The sequence below is a fragment of the Dermacentor variabilis genome, chromosome 9 (assembly GCF_050947875.1).
Source record: "Dermacentor variabilis isolate Ectoservices chromosome 9, ASM5094787v1, whole genome shotgun sequence".
NCBI lineage: Eukaryota > Metazoa > Arthropoda > Arachnida > Ixodida > Ixodidae > Dermacentor > Dermacentor variabilis.
Genome location: NC_134576.1, coordinates 148,405,276 through 148,425,063, shown reverse-complemented (window position 1 = coordinate 148,425,063; position 19,788 = coordinate 148,405,276). Strand labels below are relative to the sequence as shown.

General features: G+C 49.9%; 1 protein-coding gene across 1 annotated transcript in view; it reads left to right on the top strand.

Annotated features, from left to right (window-relative positions):
• Positions 1-19,788, top strand: part of LOC142557819 (salivary peroxidase/catechol oxidase-like) — a 129,052-nt gene that overhangs the window by 68,475 nt on the left and 40,789 nt on the right. The window contains exon 12 of the mRNA XM_075669974.1: positions 4,404-4,622. Coding sequence (XP_075526089.1) covers positions 4,404-4,622 — 219 coding nt within the window. The remainder of the gene's footprint in view (positions 1-4,403; positions 4,623-19,788) is intronic.

Genomic DNA, 19,788 nt, shown 5'->3' with positions numbered 1-19,788 from the left:
CCTTCAGTGACCGGCCCTACTGTGTGGAATCTGTACTGTGTGTTCTACTTTATTATTTTAGATTTGTCCTGTTGCTCTTTCTTTCCTCCCCTCCTTCCTACCTTCAATATCTTTGTTGCTGTCCCCTCCCTTCTTAAGAGTAGGCAGGCGTTGTGCCTCTTCCAGTGGCAGTTGCGAGCCTGCTCCTCGCTTTACCTTTCCTATTAAATGTATATATGTTTTCAAAACAAATAATAATAATAATAATGACTGCAGGATTATAAATTATCAGCTCGCTTTCCCGCTGTCCCTGACCATGTTCATCGCTCAAGTAGTATTTAAAAAAAATCAATTTCCAACGGAAAGCAGCCATTTCAGCCTGTATGGTATAATGCTGTTACAACATAGTTGTGACGCAGTGGGAAGATAACGTGTCAGTAACCACTAGAAGTAATAACAGGAATGGAGACTTAGTCTCATCATCAAGTGGCGAGCAATGGGGAGATGTACTCGAAGATAATAGTGGCAGCGGGCAGCAAGAGAAAGCGTCGGCATCTTGACGCTTTTTCCCAGACTCTTGCAAGCGGACCACCCAGCGACCAAGGCGTCCAGACATATTTTTGATTGACGACAACCACCATAAGGCGTGGTGGTCGGTCATGACCATGAAGTGGCGTCTATAAAGGTATGGTGGAAATTTTTGTATCGCCCAAACTACTGCGAGACATTCCTGCTCTGTGATCGAGTAGTTCTTTTCAGCAACCGTTAATGCGCTGCTGGCACAGGCAACAACTCTCTCTCGTGAGGTGGTATCATGCTGTAGGACAGCACCGATCCCATGACCCCTAGCAATGAAGTTGGTGCGTTCTCATCGAAGTGACAGAGGACAGGGTCGGTGGTTAATGCTTGCTTGAGTGCTTGAAAAGAAAGTTCGCAGTCGTCTGTCCAAGGGAAAGCACTGCTCGACGTGAGCAACTTGTGCAACGGCGACGCCATGGCAGAAAAATGACTGATGAAGCGGCGGAAGTAGGATGCCAGGCCCAAGAAACTTCTTAATTGTTTTTGATTTTCAGGGTGAGGGAAGCGAATCCCGGCAGCAACCTTGTCGGGATCTTGTCGAACGCCATCTTTGCTGATAAGGTGGCCCAACACTTTGATGTTCTTTCTGGCAAAATGGCATTTCTTTGTGTTGAGTTGGAGTCCAGTGTTGAAAATGCGTGTGAAAACTTCGTCCAAACGCTCAAGGTGCTGACGAAATGTTGTAGAAGAAATAACGATGTCATCTAAATAGCACAGACAGGTCTTCCACTTAAGGCTACGTAAAACGGTGTCGGTCATGCGTACAAATGTTGCAGGAGCAATACATAAACCGAAGGGCATGATGTTGAACTCGTAAAGTCCGTCTGGTGTTGCAAAGGCTGTCTTGTCCTTGTCCGCTTCGTGCATGGGGATTTGCCAGTACCTGGATCGGAGTTACTAACTCGAGAAATATTCTGCACCTTGGAGGGAGTCAATGGCATCGTCGATTCTTGACATCGGATACACGTCTTTGCGCATGATCTTATTAAGGGCTGGATAATCGACGCAAAATCGTACAAAACCGTCTTTCTTGCGAACCAACACAACAGGAGACGACCAAGAACTGGACGATGGCCGAATGATGTCTCTTTTGAGTATACCATCAACGTTATCCACAATGATTTTCTGTTCTGCGGAAGACACGCGATACGGGCGGCGGCGTACAATCGAACTGCCTTCGGTTTCGATGCGATATACTGCGACGCAAGTGCGTCCCAGAAGGTTGGAGTGAACGTCAATGAAGGCGCTGTGTTTTTGCAGGAGTGCCAAAAGGTCTTCTTTCTGCGCAGCAGCCAGATTGGGATTTATCACGGCCGTTAAAGCAGCGGCAGCAGTATGATCATCAGTTGTGCTAGACAAAGGTGGTGTTTCGGTGTGAAGCGTTACCAGCGAATGAGGTTCGGTGTCAGTAAAGCAAGTCACAGTAGTACCCTGGGAGAGCACAACTGGCGAAGAAGTAGGGTTACGAACAGCGAGAAACGCTCCACCGTCCTGAAACCGCACCAGGCTAGGAGTAAGGCTAAGCCCACCAGAAATGCAGTGACCGCTCGGTGCAAGGAAAACATCACCATTAAATATAGTGTCGGAAGTCAGTGTGAGAATGTGCTCATTACCCTCGGGAATGAAGCAGTCGGTAGACGTGACGAAACGTAGGCTATGAGCATCGACAGCGGATGAAGATTCAGTGTCCGTCATATGAATAGTTCGCTGACGGCAAGAGATGAAAGCTGAGGCGGAGGACAGGAAGTCCCATCCCAAAATCGTCGCGTAGGTACACGAAGGCAGCACGTCGAACTGAATGTGGTGAAGGATGCCATCAATGAAAACACGCGCAGCGCAAACACACGGAAAGCGATGCACCGGTGTCAACCAAGGCTTCGGTTCGGATACTTTCAACACACACCAGAAGTACATTTGATGGGCGCATCGGAGGAGTTTCATGTTATCCAAAGGATGCAGCTTTCCCTCCTGAAGCAGCACCATTTAGTTTTCCGGACTGTGATCGGAGGACGAAGTAGCCGGTCGAAGAGGGGAAGAGGAGCGCCGCATCGGTGATGGAGAGCGACGACGCGGGAAACGCAATGAACTAGCAGCGTTGAAGTCCTGTGGAGATGCAGAACGTCGTGGATGATAACCGTAGTAAGAACGCCGATGTTGTGGTACAGGGCCAGAAAAGTCATCCCTTTCAAACCCGTCATAGCCGCGTCTTCCATCTTGCTGACGCCCTCGGCAAAATCTTGAAATTTGGCCACGGATGCCGCAGTAGTAGCAAACCGGTCGAGGTGGGCTCCATGCGTTGTAAGGCGGAAGAGGTGGTGGTCTTGTAGTGATAGGATTCAGGGACACTTGCGGTGCGGGTGCCTGTTGTGGTGGCTGCTGGGAGGATGACACTATAGAGGCAACCTGAACGTAAATTGGCGAAGGGATAGGGTGCGGGCTCGGGACTTGCGGGCAGGTCACGGCAGCTATCTCTTCCCTCAAGATATGGCGTAGGCCGCCACCAGGAGGCGTCAGATGGACCTCAGGAGGGCTTGACAAAGAATGGGCGTGCAGTTCCTCATGGATGATGGAGCGAATCAAGGTACGTAGCTCGCTGTCATTAGAAGCCTTTAAATCAGATGTGTCAGGGTGTAACCGGAGCATATGAAGCTCATCGAGACGCATGTACTAATGATGTCTGCGACGGTAGTGGGATTCAGCACTACAAGAGCATTGAATGCCACAGTTCCAATACCCTTGAGCAGGTGCTCACGCGGCGGCAGTGGGCGAGGACATCCTCTATGTACGAAGTGTAAGACTCGCCCGAGTGCTGAACACGCTCAGCAAGCTTCTTCTTGGCGATATCGAAGCGGACAGACAAGTTCGCAAAAATCTGACGTAGGTGGTGTTTAAAGGTGCTCCAGTTGATGAAATCGAGCTCATGATTGTAAAACCAAGTTTTCGCAACGCCGGTTAGGTAGAAGGCAACGTGAGCAAGTTTTGCTGATTCGTTCCAGTGGTTAAAGTCACTCACGCGCTCTTATAGCTCCAACCAGTCTTCAACGTCGCCATCTGGAATCCCAGCAAACACCGAAGGATGCTTCTGAGGGGTGGTGACTGTCCAAGAAGGAATTCCTGCAGGAGCAGGCAAGGTGCACGTCGTGGTATTGGTCTGCTGGTCTTGCGACATGGTTGAGTGCAGTTGGTAGCGGCGGCGACCCGAGCGGAGCTCCAGGGATGTAGCGTAGATGAAGCTGGAGATAGACCGGGAGCGAGAGGACGAAGAAACCGGGCAGCACACTCCACTACTTGTGGGACAAGGTTTAGGCATCCAGTCTCTTCTTTATTCTCTCGAGTAAGAGCTCCACCACCATGCCCCAAAGCGGTGATGATGGGTATGTACAGGTGAGAATATGAAGCTTATGAATAATGCTCACAATATAAATATATATATACATATATATATATATATATATATATATATATATATATATATATATATATATATATATATAATATTTGGGCTTTTACGTGCCAAAACCACTTTCTGATTATGAGGCACACCGTAGTGGAGGACTCCGGAAATTTTGACCACCTGGGGTTCTTTAACGTGCACCTAAATCTAAGCACACGGGTGTTTTCGCATTTCGCCCCCATCGATATGCGGCCGCCGTGGCCGGGATATATATATATATATATATATATATATATATATATATATATATATATATATATATATATATATATATATACACGGTGTTCCCATAAGCAAGTAAAATGTCAATAAAGGGAAAGGACAGGCAGGAAACAGGCCATTGGGAGTGTAGAATCGACAACGTTTCAAATCGGCTTCTTTCTTCCCGCAGAGACGTGACCGATGGCGTGACGAACCACCTGTACCGGTTACGTAACGAAAGCTTCGGCCTAGACCTCGTCGCACTCAACCTGCAGCGCGCACGGGAACACGGCGTTCGACCCTACGTGGACTACTTCTACTTTTGCACAGGTGTCAATCTGACGTCGTTCGACGCGCTCAAGCAGTACATGGACAACGATTCCGTCGAGAACTACAAGGTGTTGTACAAGTAAGCGCACATGTGGTCTACTCGCGTGTCTCTAAGAACCTTGAAGGCATCAAGGAATGAAATCTTGATTTCATTTCATGTACTGATAGGCGATTTAGAATGTTTCACAACTTTTGAAGCTGCGTTACCGCGACCTTTGGCTCTCCGATAAAAAGAACAAATGGCATGAAAAACACAACAACAAAGCCATGTTGAGCTTTCTCACACTGATGTCCTCAATGCAACCACAAAAGGGGGCAGTAAGTGTGGATGTTTTGTTTGCTGTACATGCTGCATAATAGTATTCTTTGCCTTCCTCTGCAGTCACGAGCGTTGTCCGCACGCACACTACGGGCGCTCCTGCAGAGCTTTGGTAGCCGAGCGGTAAACGTCACGCTTGCGCTACGTGTCTCACATTTCACTGGCTGCTGACGCCAACGGCTTCTTGTCCGCCTCGTGCACCATCAAGGTTGACATGTCTGCGACGCCACGCCGGCGTTGTGAGGTGCCTGGTAGTATGCCAGGGTGCTGTCGCTTCTGGGCAGCGCTAGTTGCCTCGCATGCTGAGTCGCGCCAACATGCCGCACGCGCGTACAGTCAAAACATCGTCGCAGAACTTCCAGCGCAACGCTAAATTGCTCTCGCTGTAAATGCTTACCACACACTCTTAAGCACAATTACACCGTTTTGCCACACAACGATAATCGTCATCTGTCTTGTCCGCGTTTCCTTTATTTAGCGCGGCGATCCTGGTACTTTCCAGTAACGAACAGCATGTGAGTAATCAGCATGACATAGCATTCCCGACAGGAAAGTAGCGGGCGCGGCGTTTTCAAGAAAGAAAACGCAAGCAAGGCAGATGACGATTATTGTTGTGCGGCAGAGATATACACCAAGGGGTGTAACTTTGCCTAAGAGTGTACGTTCTAAAAACGTTTGCACCCTTTGAGGTGTATATCTGCCACAACAATATTCGTAATCTGCCTTGCATGCGTTTCCTTTCTTGAAAACGCCGCGCCCGCTACTATTCTGTCGGCCGCGCTATGTCATGCATGCTGATAACGCGCATGCCGTTCGTTACTGGGAAGTACCGGGCTCGCAGCGTTAAAGGAAGGAAAGGCGGACAAAACAGATGACGTTTATTGTTGTGTGGCAAGATACGACGCAAAGGGTGTACACATTTCTTAGAGTGTACACCCTAAGAAAAGTTTACACCCTTTGGAGTGTATATTTGCTACACAACAATAATCGTCATCTGTCTTGCCCGCGTATTTCCTTTCTTGAAAACGCTGCGCTCGTTACTTTCCTGTCGAGAATGCTCTGTCATGCTTATAACGCGCATGCCGTTCATGACTTGGAAGGCTGGCAGCGTTAAAGAAAGGAAATGTGGGTAAGACACATGGCGATTATTGTTGTGCGGCAAGTATACCCCCCAAAGGGTGCAAAAGTTTTTAGTGTGTAAGAGGGTACGGGCGAAACTCCCATATTTCTTTTTAATTTTGTGAAGAGCATTGCCTTGATCTTCTTGTCGATGGTAGCGATAAGAAAGCAATACTAAAGCGCAACACTAAATCAGTTTAGACTGCTGTTCTTTCAAAACACTATTTAGTTTGCGTGGCTGGAAAATCTATGTTCTTAGCAGAGGAAGTAAACGCGCACTGCAAGCTTACCTTTTAGAACATCTGGCGCTCTTTGACCACAACTGGCCCTTGCGTCATAAAACGCCGCGCATCATAATCACCTTTTAGAACTTCGCGAACGAAACCTTAATACCGGTGCATCAGTGTTACGTATACCGATTCCGCATATTCTCCTGTTTCGGACATAAAGGCATAGGCGGAAATATTAGTAATAGCAGTAATAATAATAATCTTTATTACATCCATTCACTTCACGGTTATATATCCACCCCGCATAAGCAACGTTGCTTGTATGCGAGGCTGGGCAGTCGGCAGGTAGCAGCAAAATGTGTACACAACGGATTAAAAAAATCCTAAAAATGGGCACTGTAATATTAAAAAGGCCTGCACATACTATGTCTCTAAGATAGACAAAACGGAAAGACATTGGCATCAAGCACAACTACAGAATCAGGCTCACACAAACAGGATTCGATAGTAAAAAATGCAAAAAGGTACATAATGATAAAGCAGTCTGTCGGATGTGCTCCGTCACTGCATACATGCTTACAAAAATCTGAGGCAGAAAAGTTCAACAAATAAGGATATTACGTATCACCCATGGCTTAGACATGATTTTATTTGTTTAAGTGGTCCTGTGATCTCGTTATCATTCAAGTTAATAAAATTAGTCGGCACGTAGAAAGCACCAGTCCGGTTGCCATAGTTGGTGTACACGACGTAAGCAGCGGGATTTCACGTTGGGGTTTTTGAAATTAGTACAAAGTGTTCATATTTCTGGGAGGGTGGGGGAGAGGGCGGCTGGGGCCCGACCACCTTTTTGAACCCCAAGTCGTAAAGCCCATCGTGCAAGACACCCAGACAGATCTCGAAGACCCACTAGCCAGCTTGAAGAACGGTGATCGGTGATGATCTTGCATGAGCGACCTTAAATGTCACAGCGAAATTTAAAACAGCCGCGAGGCATCCTTACTCCTCGACAGTGTAATTTCGTTCAGAATTGCTAAGACAACAACTGGCATGAGCAACAACAACGTATTCTGCGTCATTCTATCGTTGTACGAGCACTGCTCCGATGCCTATCCCGCTGGCGTCATTATGGATTTTGGCGGGCTGAAGTAGGGTCGAAGTGACGCAGTATAGGGTCCGACGTAAGTAGGAACTTGATTTGAACGAACTAGGACTCACACTCCAGTGTCCAATCGAAGGGTGCATCTTCTTGCAACAGACGCGTGAATGGATGCACTGTGTCAGCGAATCTTGGAACAAAGCGGCAGAAATACGAGTATAATTCAAGGAAATTACGGAGCTCTCGTGCAGACTGCGGAGGCTTGAAGGCGCACACGGCCACTGTCTTCCCTGGGTCTGGTCGGACACCATCCTTGCTCACGAGGAGGCCAAGAAGCAATGTCTGGCACTCACCAAACCGGCACTTCCGGAGTTGAGAATCAAGCCAGCTTTCTCCACTCAATCCAAAACGAGGCTAGGGCGTGTGTTGTGCCTTTCAAACGTGCGGACGAAGATGACAACATCATCCAGATAAAACTGACATACCTACCACTTTATTCCACGAAAAATTGCCTCCATGAATCTGTAAAAAGTGGTGGGCGTGTTACAAAGCCCGAACGGCATAACATTCAATTCGAACAAACCGTCCTGTGTCACAAACGCGGTCTTCTTTCTGTCAGTGGTATCTATAGGTACCTGCCAATAATCGGGATTTAAATCGAGAGACGCAAAGAACGAGCCAAAATGCAGGCACTCCATTACGTCATCGATTCGTGGGAGCGGGTACACATCTTTCTTGGTGACCTCGTTTATCCGCCTGTAATCAATGCAAAACCTCCGAGAGCCATCATTCTTCTTCGCCGAGATAACTGGCGCTGCCGATGGCCTCGAGGGCTCTTGGATGACCTTCATCTTTCGAATCTGACGCACTTGCTCAGCAATAATCTTCTGTTCCGATGACGACACTCGATGAGGCTTCGGCCGGACAGGGCGAGCTGAGCCAGTGTCAACCCGATGCGTGAAGAAGGAAGAATGGCACTGTTTTCACCTTGGAAGAAGTCAAGCACGGAAGCATGTCGGGATAGCGCTTGTACCAAGGCGTCACGTTCACGTGAACATAGACACTTGCTGACCATGTTCGGGATTTTTGGTTGAAGGGGGCAGATAGGTTTTTCGTTTGCGTTATTGGTCTCGTCACTGACAACCATAAAGGAAGTGTAGGTGTCGAGGACAGCGAGTTTCATGTGTTTCGGAAGTAGTACAGGCACGGCAGAACAGTTTAGTGCCCACAATGACGTGGTCCTGTTGGTTACGGACACAACACTACTGGGCACCACTATGTCCTTCTAGAAATTTGTGAGTGGTTGAACCACGGCATCAGATGAACCGCCGCTATCAATAGAAGCGTTGGCAGGAACAGACTCTAGCGACCATGGAGGCAGCGTCACCTCATCTACAACAACAAATTGTCTTTAATAACATTTGCAGTCGAAAAAACTTCGTGTGACTTCGAAGAATAGTTCACTGAAGTGACGGCCATATATGAGTATTTACGAGAACTCATAATAGGAGATCGCAGCCTGAGTCCCCTCACATCCCCAGCAGACTGGCGCCGCTCGGCGGTGTAATCTGCTTTCGTGTACGTCTTATACCAAGCTACCAAAGCCATCGGCGATATTGCTTCGCCTTTCCGGCGGTACTGCAGCCTCTATTTTTTAGGGGTACGAGCATCCAGTGACACTGTTCTTTCTCGCACAGCACTTCTGGTTCACCTCCTGAGACGACCGGGGAGGAAATTCAAAATAAATGTGAAAAAAAAATAGAAAAGAACGCAATACTGTACAAAATTTACGAGTTTATTATAGATATAATACCAGAGCATAAGTTTAGTTACAATTTGAGTTACTGAAGTGCCTGGAATAACTATATTTAATTAGAAAGCACTGAGACGACCGAGGACGAAATTCAATATAAATCGGAAAAATATAAAAATATTACAGTACAAAATTCAAGGGTTTCATTATGGATATGATATCAGAACAAAAGTTCATTTACAAGTTGAGTTACTGAAGCGTCTGGCATAATTAGAATTATTTAGAAATCATTTATTACCGCGCACCAAAGCACAGAACAACCGATTATAGAGACCCGCCACGTGAGCACAACTTTGCCGAAATTCCTGGAAACCCAGAAGTATAAAGCGGATGTAATGACGTCACTAATGACGTCACACACAAGTTGGCATGATATCTAACTGGCTAACTAATGAAAACCAGTTACCTCCGAGTTCGGTTCGTGCGTTGCGTTCGCCTAAAGATAACCAAAATAACACTAACGCCGAGGTGCGAGTGCCACTAAGAGAAACCAAAGTCGAAGATTAAAGTGGCCCACCATATTTTCTTTCTTTCTTTTTTTTTTTTTTGCTGAGAGTACGCGTATAAGCGCTGCTGCACATGACTGCTATTGATTCTCATTTCGAATGAATCCGGCTTGGCCTCATTTCGGTTACTAAGTGAATTGTACATTTTATGACTTCTTCATGCAAGTGGCGATGTCTTCATCCTAATAAATGTTGTAAATTATTAGAAGAGGCTTTTCTCATTAGCAGTTAGCATTGCCTACTGGAAACAGAAGCGATACTGAGATACATATCATTCACGTGAATTTCACACGCCGTTGATAAGACTGTCAAAGGGGTCACTGAAGTCTGCAGGTTTTTTTTTCAGAGTCAACAAAGCACGCAAAGCAAATTGAGGCGAGGTGAACATATAGCAACTTATTCATTTTCTAGGCATAGGCTGTCCATACCATTAAAGATAATTGTTAGTTGGTTAGCTCCTTCTCTTTCAAATATATAATAAACTTGGTCCTGTGTATATATTTATATATATTGTTTGTGCATGGTGTTCAGCGGTAATTAAAAAAATTATGAAGTGAAAAAATGCGGATGAGGTATCTACCTTGGTGCTTTAATACGCTTCTCGTCCTATTGTGAGGATTTACAGAAGTGAAAATGTGAATTAAAAGCCGCGCGCGTCCGTGCCAATAATGATTTAGTAAGCATTTAGCCTCAATAAAGTGTAAAGTGAATACCTAGAGGTAACTCTAAAGAAACTTCAAATCATGTGGGTGACAGAACTATGGTAACGACTTTCTGAAGGGGGAGGGGGGAGAGGCTTCGGCATCGCAGTGCCCCTCCCCTCCACCCGGAGGGGGCTCGGGCCCCGGAACCCGCCCCGCCCTTCGTAGTCAGCGCCTATGCGTATTGGCACAACATAAGTTATCGAAACTTGCTACGTCTACTCTTTAGTTGCTATAGAATGCAATGGTAGTCTTTCTTTATCAATAAGCAATTAATTAGATCAGAGCAAATGCTGTTAAATCCATAGCGTCACCGCGATCTGTCGCTACCAGACTATCCTTGCTATAATTTTGGCTCGCCAAGCCTCCTGTAGCGATAATGGCGGTCGTTTCGCTGTTGCACAAGCATACTTTACGATGATAGCAAACATCACCTTTAGTGCACTGATATGATCTCGATGGGGTGAGGTGGGTCTTCACCGCAAGAATTAGGAAACGACGACGAAGTCGGATATAGTAATGACGAAAAAAGAGTAGAAAAGATTATATTCACTTCATTGGTACATGGTTGTGACTCTTATCCGAGTCTCGAGCAGGTCTGATTAATACAGGGGCCAGGACGGCGTTAAATACCCCCTCCTTCCCTCGTTGAGGGAATCTACTGGCCAATCACATACGCCGAATCATTCATCACCTCTATCGCCCCTCACTGGTATTCCACGTGCTGCTCGGGTGCGCTGGGTACCGGTCTTCATCGTGTCACAATAGGGGGCAACCACCTGTGGTCGACGCTTTCCTCCGGGAGTTCTCGATGATGACCCGTTCATCGATAACTGGCCACTTCGTGACGGTCAGGAGGGCGACGTTGCTGTCTTGAAGGGAAGTGAATGATGAGGCGTGAACATCAACCGTAGCAGCTGCGTGTCGCTGGTGGGGCAACCCCCGCCGCCAGCTATATATATATATATATATATATATATATATATATATATATATATATATATATATATATATATATATATAGTGTTACGGGGAAGTGAAGGAAGAAGTTAAGAAGTTGAATTGGGGGTGGGGGGGGACTAGAGGAAGACGAAGTCTGGCAGTTGCCTGAACGCCATATACACCATTTGTTAATATACGCTATTTTACACTCGTGGGCCTGCTTTCTTCTCGCAACATTTTGGTGGAAGGTGCGGGGTACATCCACGGAACTTCGCAGCGGACGTCATCTACGTGCCGCCACAATGGCAAATCAACCGACACAAGTGACAACGCCTCGGCAGCCCGTGCCAACGGTCATCCTCACTCATCCGCGGGACCCGGGGTCATTTTCTGGCACGGACAACGCCGACGTCGAGGACTGGCTTACGATGTACGAGCGAGTGTGTGACAACAACAGGTGGGATCCAACAATGATGCTCGTAAACGTGATATTCTATCTGAGGGGAACTGCGAAGCAATGGTACGACACACATGAAGCTGACCTAACGAGCTGGGATGTCTGCAAAGAAAAAATGCGAGACCTGTTTGGCAGACCTGTCGGTCGTCAGCTGGCAGCAAAAAAAGAACTTGCGTGCCGCGCTCAGACGTCCACAGACTCCTATGTCGTGTATATACAGGATGTGCTGGCCCTTTGTCGCAAGGCTGATGACAACATGACCGAGGTAGACAAGATTGGTCATGTATTGAAAGGTATTGCAAACGATGCCTTCAATCTCCTGATGTGTAAGGATTGTGCCACGGTGGATGCAATTATAAAGGAGTGCAGGCGCTTCAAACAAGCGAAGGGCCGCCGCGTCGCTCAAACTTTCGACCGATTGCCCAATACCGCCGCGACATCTTCTTGCGAAGACCCGCCGCGGTTCGTTCAGCCGACATGACCGGAAGATATAACGCGCGTCGTTCGCCATGAGCTTGAGCGCGAACAGTGCAATGTCATCGGCGATCTAAGCCGATGACATTGCACTGTTCGCGTGCGGGCCCACGGACCTCGGCTTCCAAGTGCGAGAATCCCTGCAGTCGGCGATCAACGCCGTCGATGAATATCTCGCCAGCATAGGGCTCCAGCTCTCGGCGTAAAAAACAGGCGTTGTTAGTACACCCCCGTGCTCGTGCGCGCTTCGAAATGCCTTGTCTCACGCTGCGCGGAAGCCCCCTCCCGTGGCAGAAAAATGTGCGCTATCTCGGACTTGACATCGACTGCCGGGTCAACTTTAACGCCGCCGTCTCCCAGCTCTGCAAGAATTCCAAGAAGGTGGCTGGCGCCGCACGCTCCCTGCTCGCCCGTGGTCGTGGTTGTACACCGCAACTTGCGCTTCGAGTTTACAACTCGGTCGCAACAACGCGAGCACTCTATGCGCTTCCCCTCACGAACGCCAGAGCCACCAACTGGAACGCCATCGACATGGAGCACCGCACCGTAATTCGCCAACTTTACGGGCTTCCTCACAACTCGCAAGTAAGAGCAACTCTCGCCGAAGCGCGAGACTGGCCGCCCTTACTTCGCGCACGGAAGCAAGCGATGAACCACATCGAGCGCCTTCAACGTTCGCCGCAGGGACAACGCCTCGTTTGTCTCCTCCACACCCTCGAGCGCTCGGGCATGGGCCAGCGTGCCACCGAGTTCAGCGCACTCGTCGCGTCGATGCCGCAACTCCTACCTCTGCCGGTATCGCCGCACGTCTGCGCGCTACTCGATGTAAACATGTGCACACGGTGCCAGGCGTCAAGTCCAAGCGTCAAACAGCTGTTTGTGCTATGCAGCAGGAAACGGCCGCACTGCTACACGAGCGCCTAGTTCGCCGGCTGCTCGTTTACACCGACGGCTCCGTGGCGAGTGATGGTTCCGGTGCTGCAGCATGCACGGCGCCGGATATTTGCGCTACACGGCAGTGCCGCCTGCGTGTTGTGTGGTCGTCGACGGTGGCCGAGCTTGCCGCGATCGACCTAGCAGCTGATCTCCTGCTTCAACAGTGCAGTGTTGTTTCTGCCGCGATCCTTTCGGACTCGCGCGCGGCACTGTGTATGCTGGGGAAGGATTACCTTGGACCTCCGTTGGTGCAGCGCGTCGGCTCAAAGCTCCGCCATCTCGTCAGCCACGGCTGCGATTTGGCGTTGCAATGGGTTCCAGCGCACATCGGCCTGCAAGGGAACGAAGCCGCCGACGCTCTCGCAAAGCAGGCTCACTCCCTGCGCTTCCCCCTCGCCACCTCGGTCAGCGGCTTCGACGTGGCCAAAACAACCATTCTGCGAACGCTCCGTGCGCAGCACCCGGACCAGCGCGTCGCCGCAGTAGTACATCACTTCGATTCCTCCCCCGCGTGGGCTTCTCCCGGGCGGACCGCTCTTCCCTGCTTCACCTGCGCGTCGGCTGCTACAAGACGGCTGCTAGAACACACAGGCTGCAGGGAATTGGCGACTCCGCGTGCAGCAACTGCGCCGATTTGGAGACGCTCGACCACTTGCTACTTCACTGCCCTGCCTTCTATGTGGAGCGCACGGACTTGTGTACAGTCTATCGGCGACTGGGACTGACGCGATACGGCGACCGCGCTGATATTCCCTGCAGCCCACTCGTCCATCATGAAGCACGCTCTTTTGGCACTGCTAGACTACTGCAATGCGACGCACTTGAGAGCGCGGCTCTGAGCCCCGCACTCACTTTTTTTCCCCTTGCCACGTTCGTCCTGTCTTTCTCTCCTTCATCTTTTTCTTCCCATTCCCCCCTTCCCCGTGCAGTGCTGTTGAGGTGTCCTCCTGTGAGAGACAGTTACGGCGCTGCACTCATCTCTTCCGTTTCCTTTTCTAACATCAGTTCACACACACAGGCCATGGCTCAGGCTCCAGTTCGTTCAGACTGTCGGGAAAGCGTGCCCACTATCTCCCTTATACAAGCGGTCGTTCGGGAGAAAATAGCAAGTTTGGGAATTCCATCTCTGTGCTCGGTCCGCCATACAAACACCTACCAAATTTCTCCGACCGCTCGCTCCCAGACGCAATGCTTTCCCAGGGAAGAAGTTTGGGCGTGTTGGTGGGATACATTCAGACTGGGATACATAGCGCAAAAAATGACACAGGGACAAGCAGAATAGCGCCCGTCCTGTGTTCTGCTTGTCCCTGTGTCATTTTTTGCGCTGTGTATCCCAGTCTGAATGCAAAGCTTTCCGCCACTCCGTCGCAACCCAGCTGACTGGCGCGCAGCGGATGATAAACCCATCTGTTTTAATTGTTCCGGTATTGGACACATCGCCCGTCATTGCCGCAACCACTGGTCGTCGCCTCCTCGGTGGTCGTCTCCGAGTCACTACCGCCAAGTACCAGACAATCGTACTTTCTCGCCCTATACGCCGACTAGGAACATCAACGCCGACAGTGCTCCACCAAGATCTAGCCGCTCCCCGTCTCCGCAAGGTCGTAGGTCCCGTTCGCCTCTCGTTCACCGCTCTTCGTCCCCTTCTGCAACCGATTGTTTCGCTTCGGGAAACTAGGCGGTGCAGCTCCCGGAGGTGAAGCTGCAACTCCGACCCGGCCCACAAATCCTCTGTTGACCCTGCCTACATGTGGAAACCTACTGGACATTGAAGTTGATGGCGTTCCTGTTAGATCTCTCGTTGACACAGGAGCGCAGCTTTCAGTTATGAGCGCTGCTCTACGCCGAAGTCTCAAAAAGGTTCTGACACCCGCCGTACCGTGCACTGTGCGAGTCGCCGATGGGAATACTTCACCTGTCCTTGGAACGGGCACAGCAAGTGTGACCATTGGGGGCCATTATGCCGTTCTATTTATCGTCCTTGAACACTGTCCACACGACCTAATTCTCGGCCTCGACTTCCTTTCGAAACACTCTGCCCAAATTGACTGCTCCACAGGTGTTTTACAGTTGGATCTGCCGCTTCCTGCCGATGCAAAAACTTGTGTTTTACATCGCTTATGTTCTGCTGAGTTTGCAAGGCTGTCTGCACAGGCGGCTACAAATGTCCTCCTGACACCCTGTCCTCCCGTACCTGATGGCGAGTAAGACGTGTCGCCGCTTACTGACATGGTTTTGTTGCGCAATATTGCCCTACCGAGCACCTTAATCCGGATCCGCGAAAACTGCGCTCGCGTGCACATCCTCAATTTTGGATATTCGTCGCATGTGCTGCCACACGGTATCGCCATAGCGCATATCACTCCTTTGGAAGAATTTCAGATTTCTTTTTTGACCTCTGAATCCTTCCTCAGTACGAACGGACCTTTGTCAACCACTCCTTCGTACTCGACGCCTGCGGACGATGTTTCTAAGATGATCGCCCTTGACCTTCCTTCCGAGAAAACAACAGCTCTTCGTCACCTCCTGTCATCTTATCGGGACATCTTTGATTTGGACGACCGTCCACTTGGCCAAACATCTGTTGTCACGCGTTGCATCAACACCAGTGACGCCAGCCCCATTCATAGGCGGCCATATCGTGTCTCCGCAACAGAAAGGGCCATCATGCAGAAAGAGGTAGACAGGATGATGGACAAGGGCATCATTGAACCTTCCAGTAGCCCGTGGGCATCACCAGTTGTCTTAGTAAAGAAAAAAGACAACACGTGGCGCTTCTGCGTTGACTACCGTCACCTCAACCGGATAACAAAGAAGGATGTTTATCCCCTGCCTCGCATTGATGACGCTCGACTGCCTTCACGGATCCCAATACTTTTCATCAATTGACCTCCGCTCAGGCTATTGGCAGATTAGCGTCGATGAAATGGACCGCGAGAAAACCGCCTTCGTCACACCGGACGGTCTGTACCAATTTAAAGTCATGCCCTTTGGATTATGCAATGCGCCAGCTACATTCGAGCGCATGATGGACTCTCTCTTGCGTGGCTTGAAGTGGTCTACATGCCTGTGTTACCTCTACGATGTGATTGTGTTTTCGCCGAACATTGAGAGCCACCTGCGGCGCCTCACAACCATACTCTCCGTGTTTCGCAGGGCTGGCCTTCAGATTAACTCCTCCAAGTGCCATTTCGGTCGCCGTGAAATTAACATGCTTGGCCATCTCGTAAACGCCGCCGGAATCCAACCTGATCCACAGAAAGTTCAAGCCGTGCGAAATTTTCCTGTACCTTGTACAACAAACGATGTCCGTAGTTTTCTGGGCTTATGCTCTTATTTCCGGTGATTTGTGAAAAATTTTGCCGACATCGCTCACCCTCTCACTGACCTTCTTAAGAAAGATGCCTCTTTCTCTTGGGGACCACTACAGGAGATAGCCTTCTCTACCCTGATTGAGCGGTTTACAACTTCCCCGATTCTCTCACACTTTGACCCTTCTGAGCCCACTGAAGTACGAACTGACACGAGTGGTCATGGCATCGGCGCTGTCCTCGCTCAGCGTCAACAGGGGCCAAGACCGTGTCATCGCTTACGCTAGCCGCCTTCTTTCCACGTCCAAGCGAAATTACTCTATTACTGAGAGAGAACGTCTCGCGCTCGTATGGGCGGTCGCGAAATGTCGACCGTACCTTTTCGGTCGGAGCTTCTGCGTCGTAAGCGATCATGACGCCCTCTGCTGGCTCTCCTTTTTGAATGACCCAACTGGACGACTTGCACGTTAGGCATTGCGTCTACAAGAATATACATCTTCTGTTATGTATAAGTCAGGGCGCCTGCATAAAGACGCTGACTGCCTGTCCCGCAATCCCGTGGATCAACCGGACGATATCGATGCAGACTCGGACAACAATGTTCTATCCCTATCCGGCTTCCTCCATATTGGCGACGAGCAGCGCAAGGATCCTGTTCTTCGAACACTTATGGAACGCCTAAGCTCCTCGCCCAGTGACCCGTCCCTTCGGATGTTCACCTTGCGCTATGAAACATTATACCGTCGCCGCGTTCGTCCTGACGGCCCGGAGCTCTTCCTAGTCGTCCCCAAGCACCTTCGACTCGCCGTGCTCCAGCAACTTCACGACGCTCCTACTGCTGGACATCTGGGCATCACTCGTACTTACGACCACCTGCGGCGCCGCTTCTTCTGGCCCGGTATTTATCGCTCTGTGCGCCGTTATGCCGCTCCTTGGACCTGTGTCAGCGCCGGAAGACGCCTGCTATGCCTCCCGCTGGTTCGCTTCAACCAACTGATATCCCTTCTTCCGTGTGGGCCTCGACCTCCTTGGCCCCTTTCCAATTTCCATCAAAGGAAATAAATGGATTGCTGTAGCAACCGATTATACCACGAGATATGCCATCGCACGAGCGCTGCCACCCAGCTGCGCTACAGATGTCGCCGACTTCTTACTAAAGGACGTCATCCTGCACCACGGCGCCCCTCGCCAGTTGCTGACGGATCGCGGCCGCTACTTTCTACCGAAGGTCGTCGATGATCTGCTCCGCTCCTGTTCTACAGAACACCAGATTGCTACCGCATACCACCCTCAAACGAACGGCCTCACCGAGCGACTCAACCGCACACTCACTGAACTGCTCGCCGTGTACGTTTCCGACGATCACCGCGACTGGGACGTCGCTTTACCATACATCACTTTCGCATACAACTCGTCCCGTCACGACACTGCCGGATTTTCACCATTTTTCCCTTTGTATGGCCGCGACCCCACCTTGCCCTTTGACACGTTGCTACCTTCCGTAGTACAATCACCCAGCACTGGTTACGCTCGTGATGCTATTGACTTAGCCGCCCAGACCCGAGATGTCGCCCGTCATCGCCTCAAAGTCTCGCAAGCTTCTCAAAAACGACGCTACGACCTTCGGCACCGAGATCCACCATTTTTCACCTGGTTCCCTTGTCCTTCTCTGGACGCCTTCACGTCGCGTCGGCTTGTCGGAAAAACTACTTTCCCGTTCTTCTGGTCCGTACCAGCTCTTACGCCAAATGTCCGACGTGACATACGAGATCGCCCCAGTCGGTCAGCCTTCAGTGCTTCCCAACGTAACCAGCGATTTTGTTCACATCACCAGGCTCAAGCCCTATGTCCCCCCATTGAGTGAGGCTGCATAACTTGCACCGGGACGGAGCTACCCCGCCGGGAGGGTGATGTTACGGGGAAGTGAAGGAAGAAGTTGAATTGGACTAGAGGAAGACGAAGTCTGGCAGTTGCCTGAACGCCATATACACCATTTGTAAATCTACGTTATTTTACACTCGTGGGCCCGCTTTCTTCCCGCAATATATATATATATATATATATATATATATATATATATATATATATATATATATATATATGTTGTTACGGAAGGGAAGAAGCGTGCGTCTATTTACAGATGGCTTTTAATGGCGGGGCCAACAAGCGTAGAGCAGCGATAAAAAAACTGCCCTCATCCTCGTCGTCTCTCAGACCACCATCATAGTCCTCTTCTTCACACATTACCGACTGTGACATCACCCCCGTCGGAAAAAGCACCTTATTGGTGCGGCTCATCTGTCCGAGAAAGGTAAGGTTTGAGACGGCTGACGTGGATGATGTCAGAGAGAGGTGAAGGCACCGTTGCATCCAGCGGAGACACTCCATATGTGACAGGGGTCACCTGGCGAAGGATTCTGTAAGGGCCATAGTATCGCGAGAGGAATTTCTCCGAAAGACCAACACGCCGAGTTGGATACGAGACTAGCACAAGAGCATCTGGTTCTTAATGCACGTCGTGATGGCGCTGGTCGTAGCGGCACTTCTGGCGTATCTGTGAAGCAGAAAGGCGAATGCGGGCAATCTGGCGTGCTTGGGTCGCTGTGGTTATGACATCCCGAGTGTACTCTGTCGGCGAGTCGAGCGTGGTCGAGAGGAGTGTCTCGAAAGGCAAAGTTGGCTCACGGCCGAAGAGGAGATAGAAGGGGGAATAGCCTGCTGTGTCGTGGCGCGAGGAATTGTAGGCGAACGTGACAAATGGTAGAGCAATGTCCCAGTCGCGATGATCGGAGGAAACATACATTGCTAGCATGTCAGTTAATGTGCGGTTCAGGCGTTCGGTAAGACCGTTAGTTTTAGGATTGTAAGCGGTAGTAAGTTTGTGTTTAGTAGCACACGATTGAAGTAGGTCGTCTATGACTTTGGAAAGAAAGTATCTGCCGCGATCGGTGAGAAGTTGACGAGGTGCACCGTGGTGCAAGATAACGTCGTGAAGCAAGAAATCAGCGACGTCTGTAGCGCAGCTGGTCGGTAGGGCTCTAGTAATGGCATAGCGAGTTGTATAGTCCGTAGCGACGGCAATCGACCTATTTCCGTCATTCGGTATAGGGAATGGTCCGAGAAGATCAACGCCAACGCGAAAAAAAGGGTCGGCCGGTATATCCAAAGGCTGCAGCAGTCCGGCTGGCGTAGGCGATGACGCGGTCGTGCCCACATTGGCGTTGAGCTAAGACTGCGCCGATGCCGCAGCCACTAGCGTCTGTGCGGATTTCTGTCGGAGCGGAGGCGTCAAAATGGGCGAGAACAGGAGGTGTGGTGAGCAGCGTGATGAGCTGCGA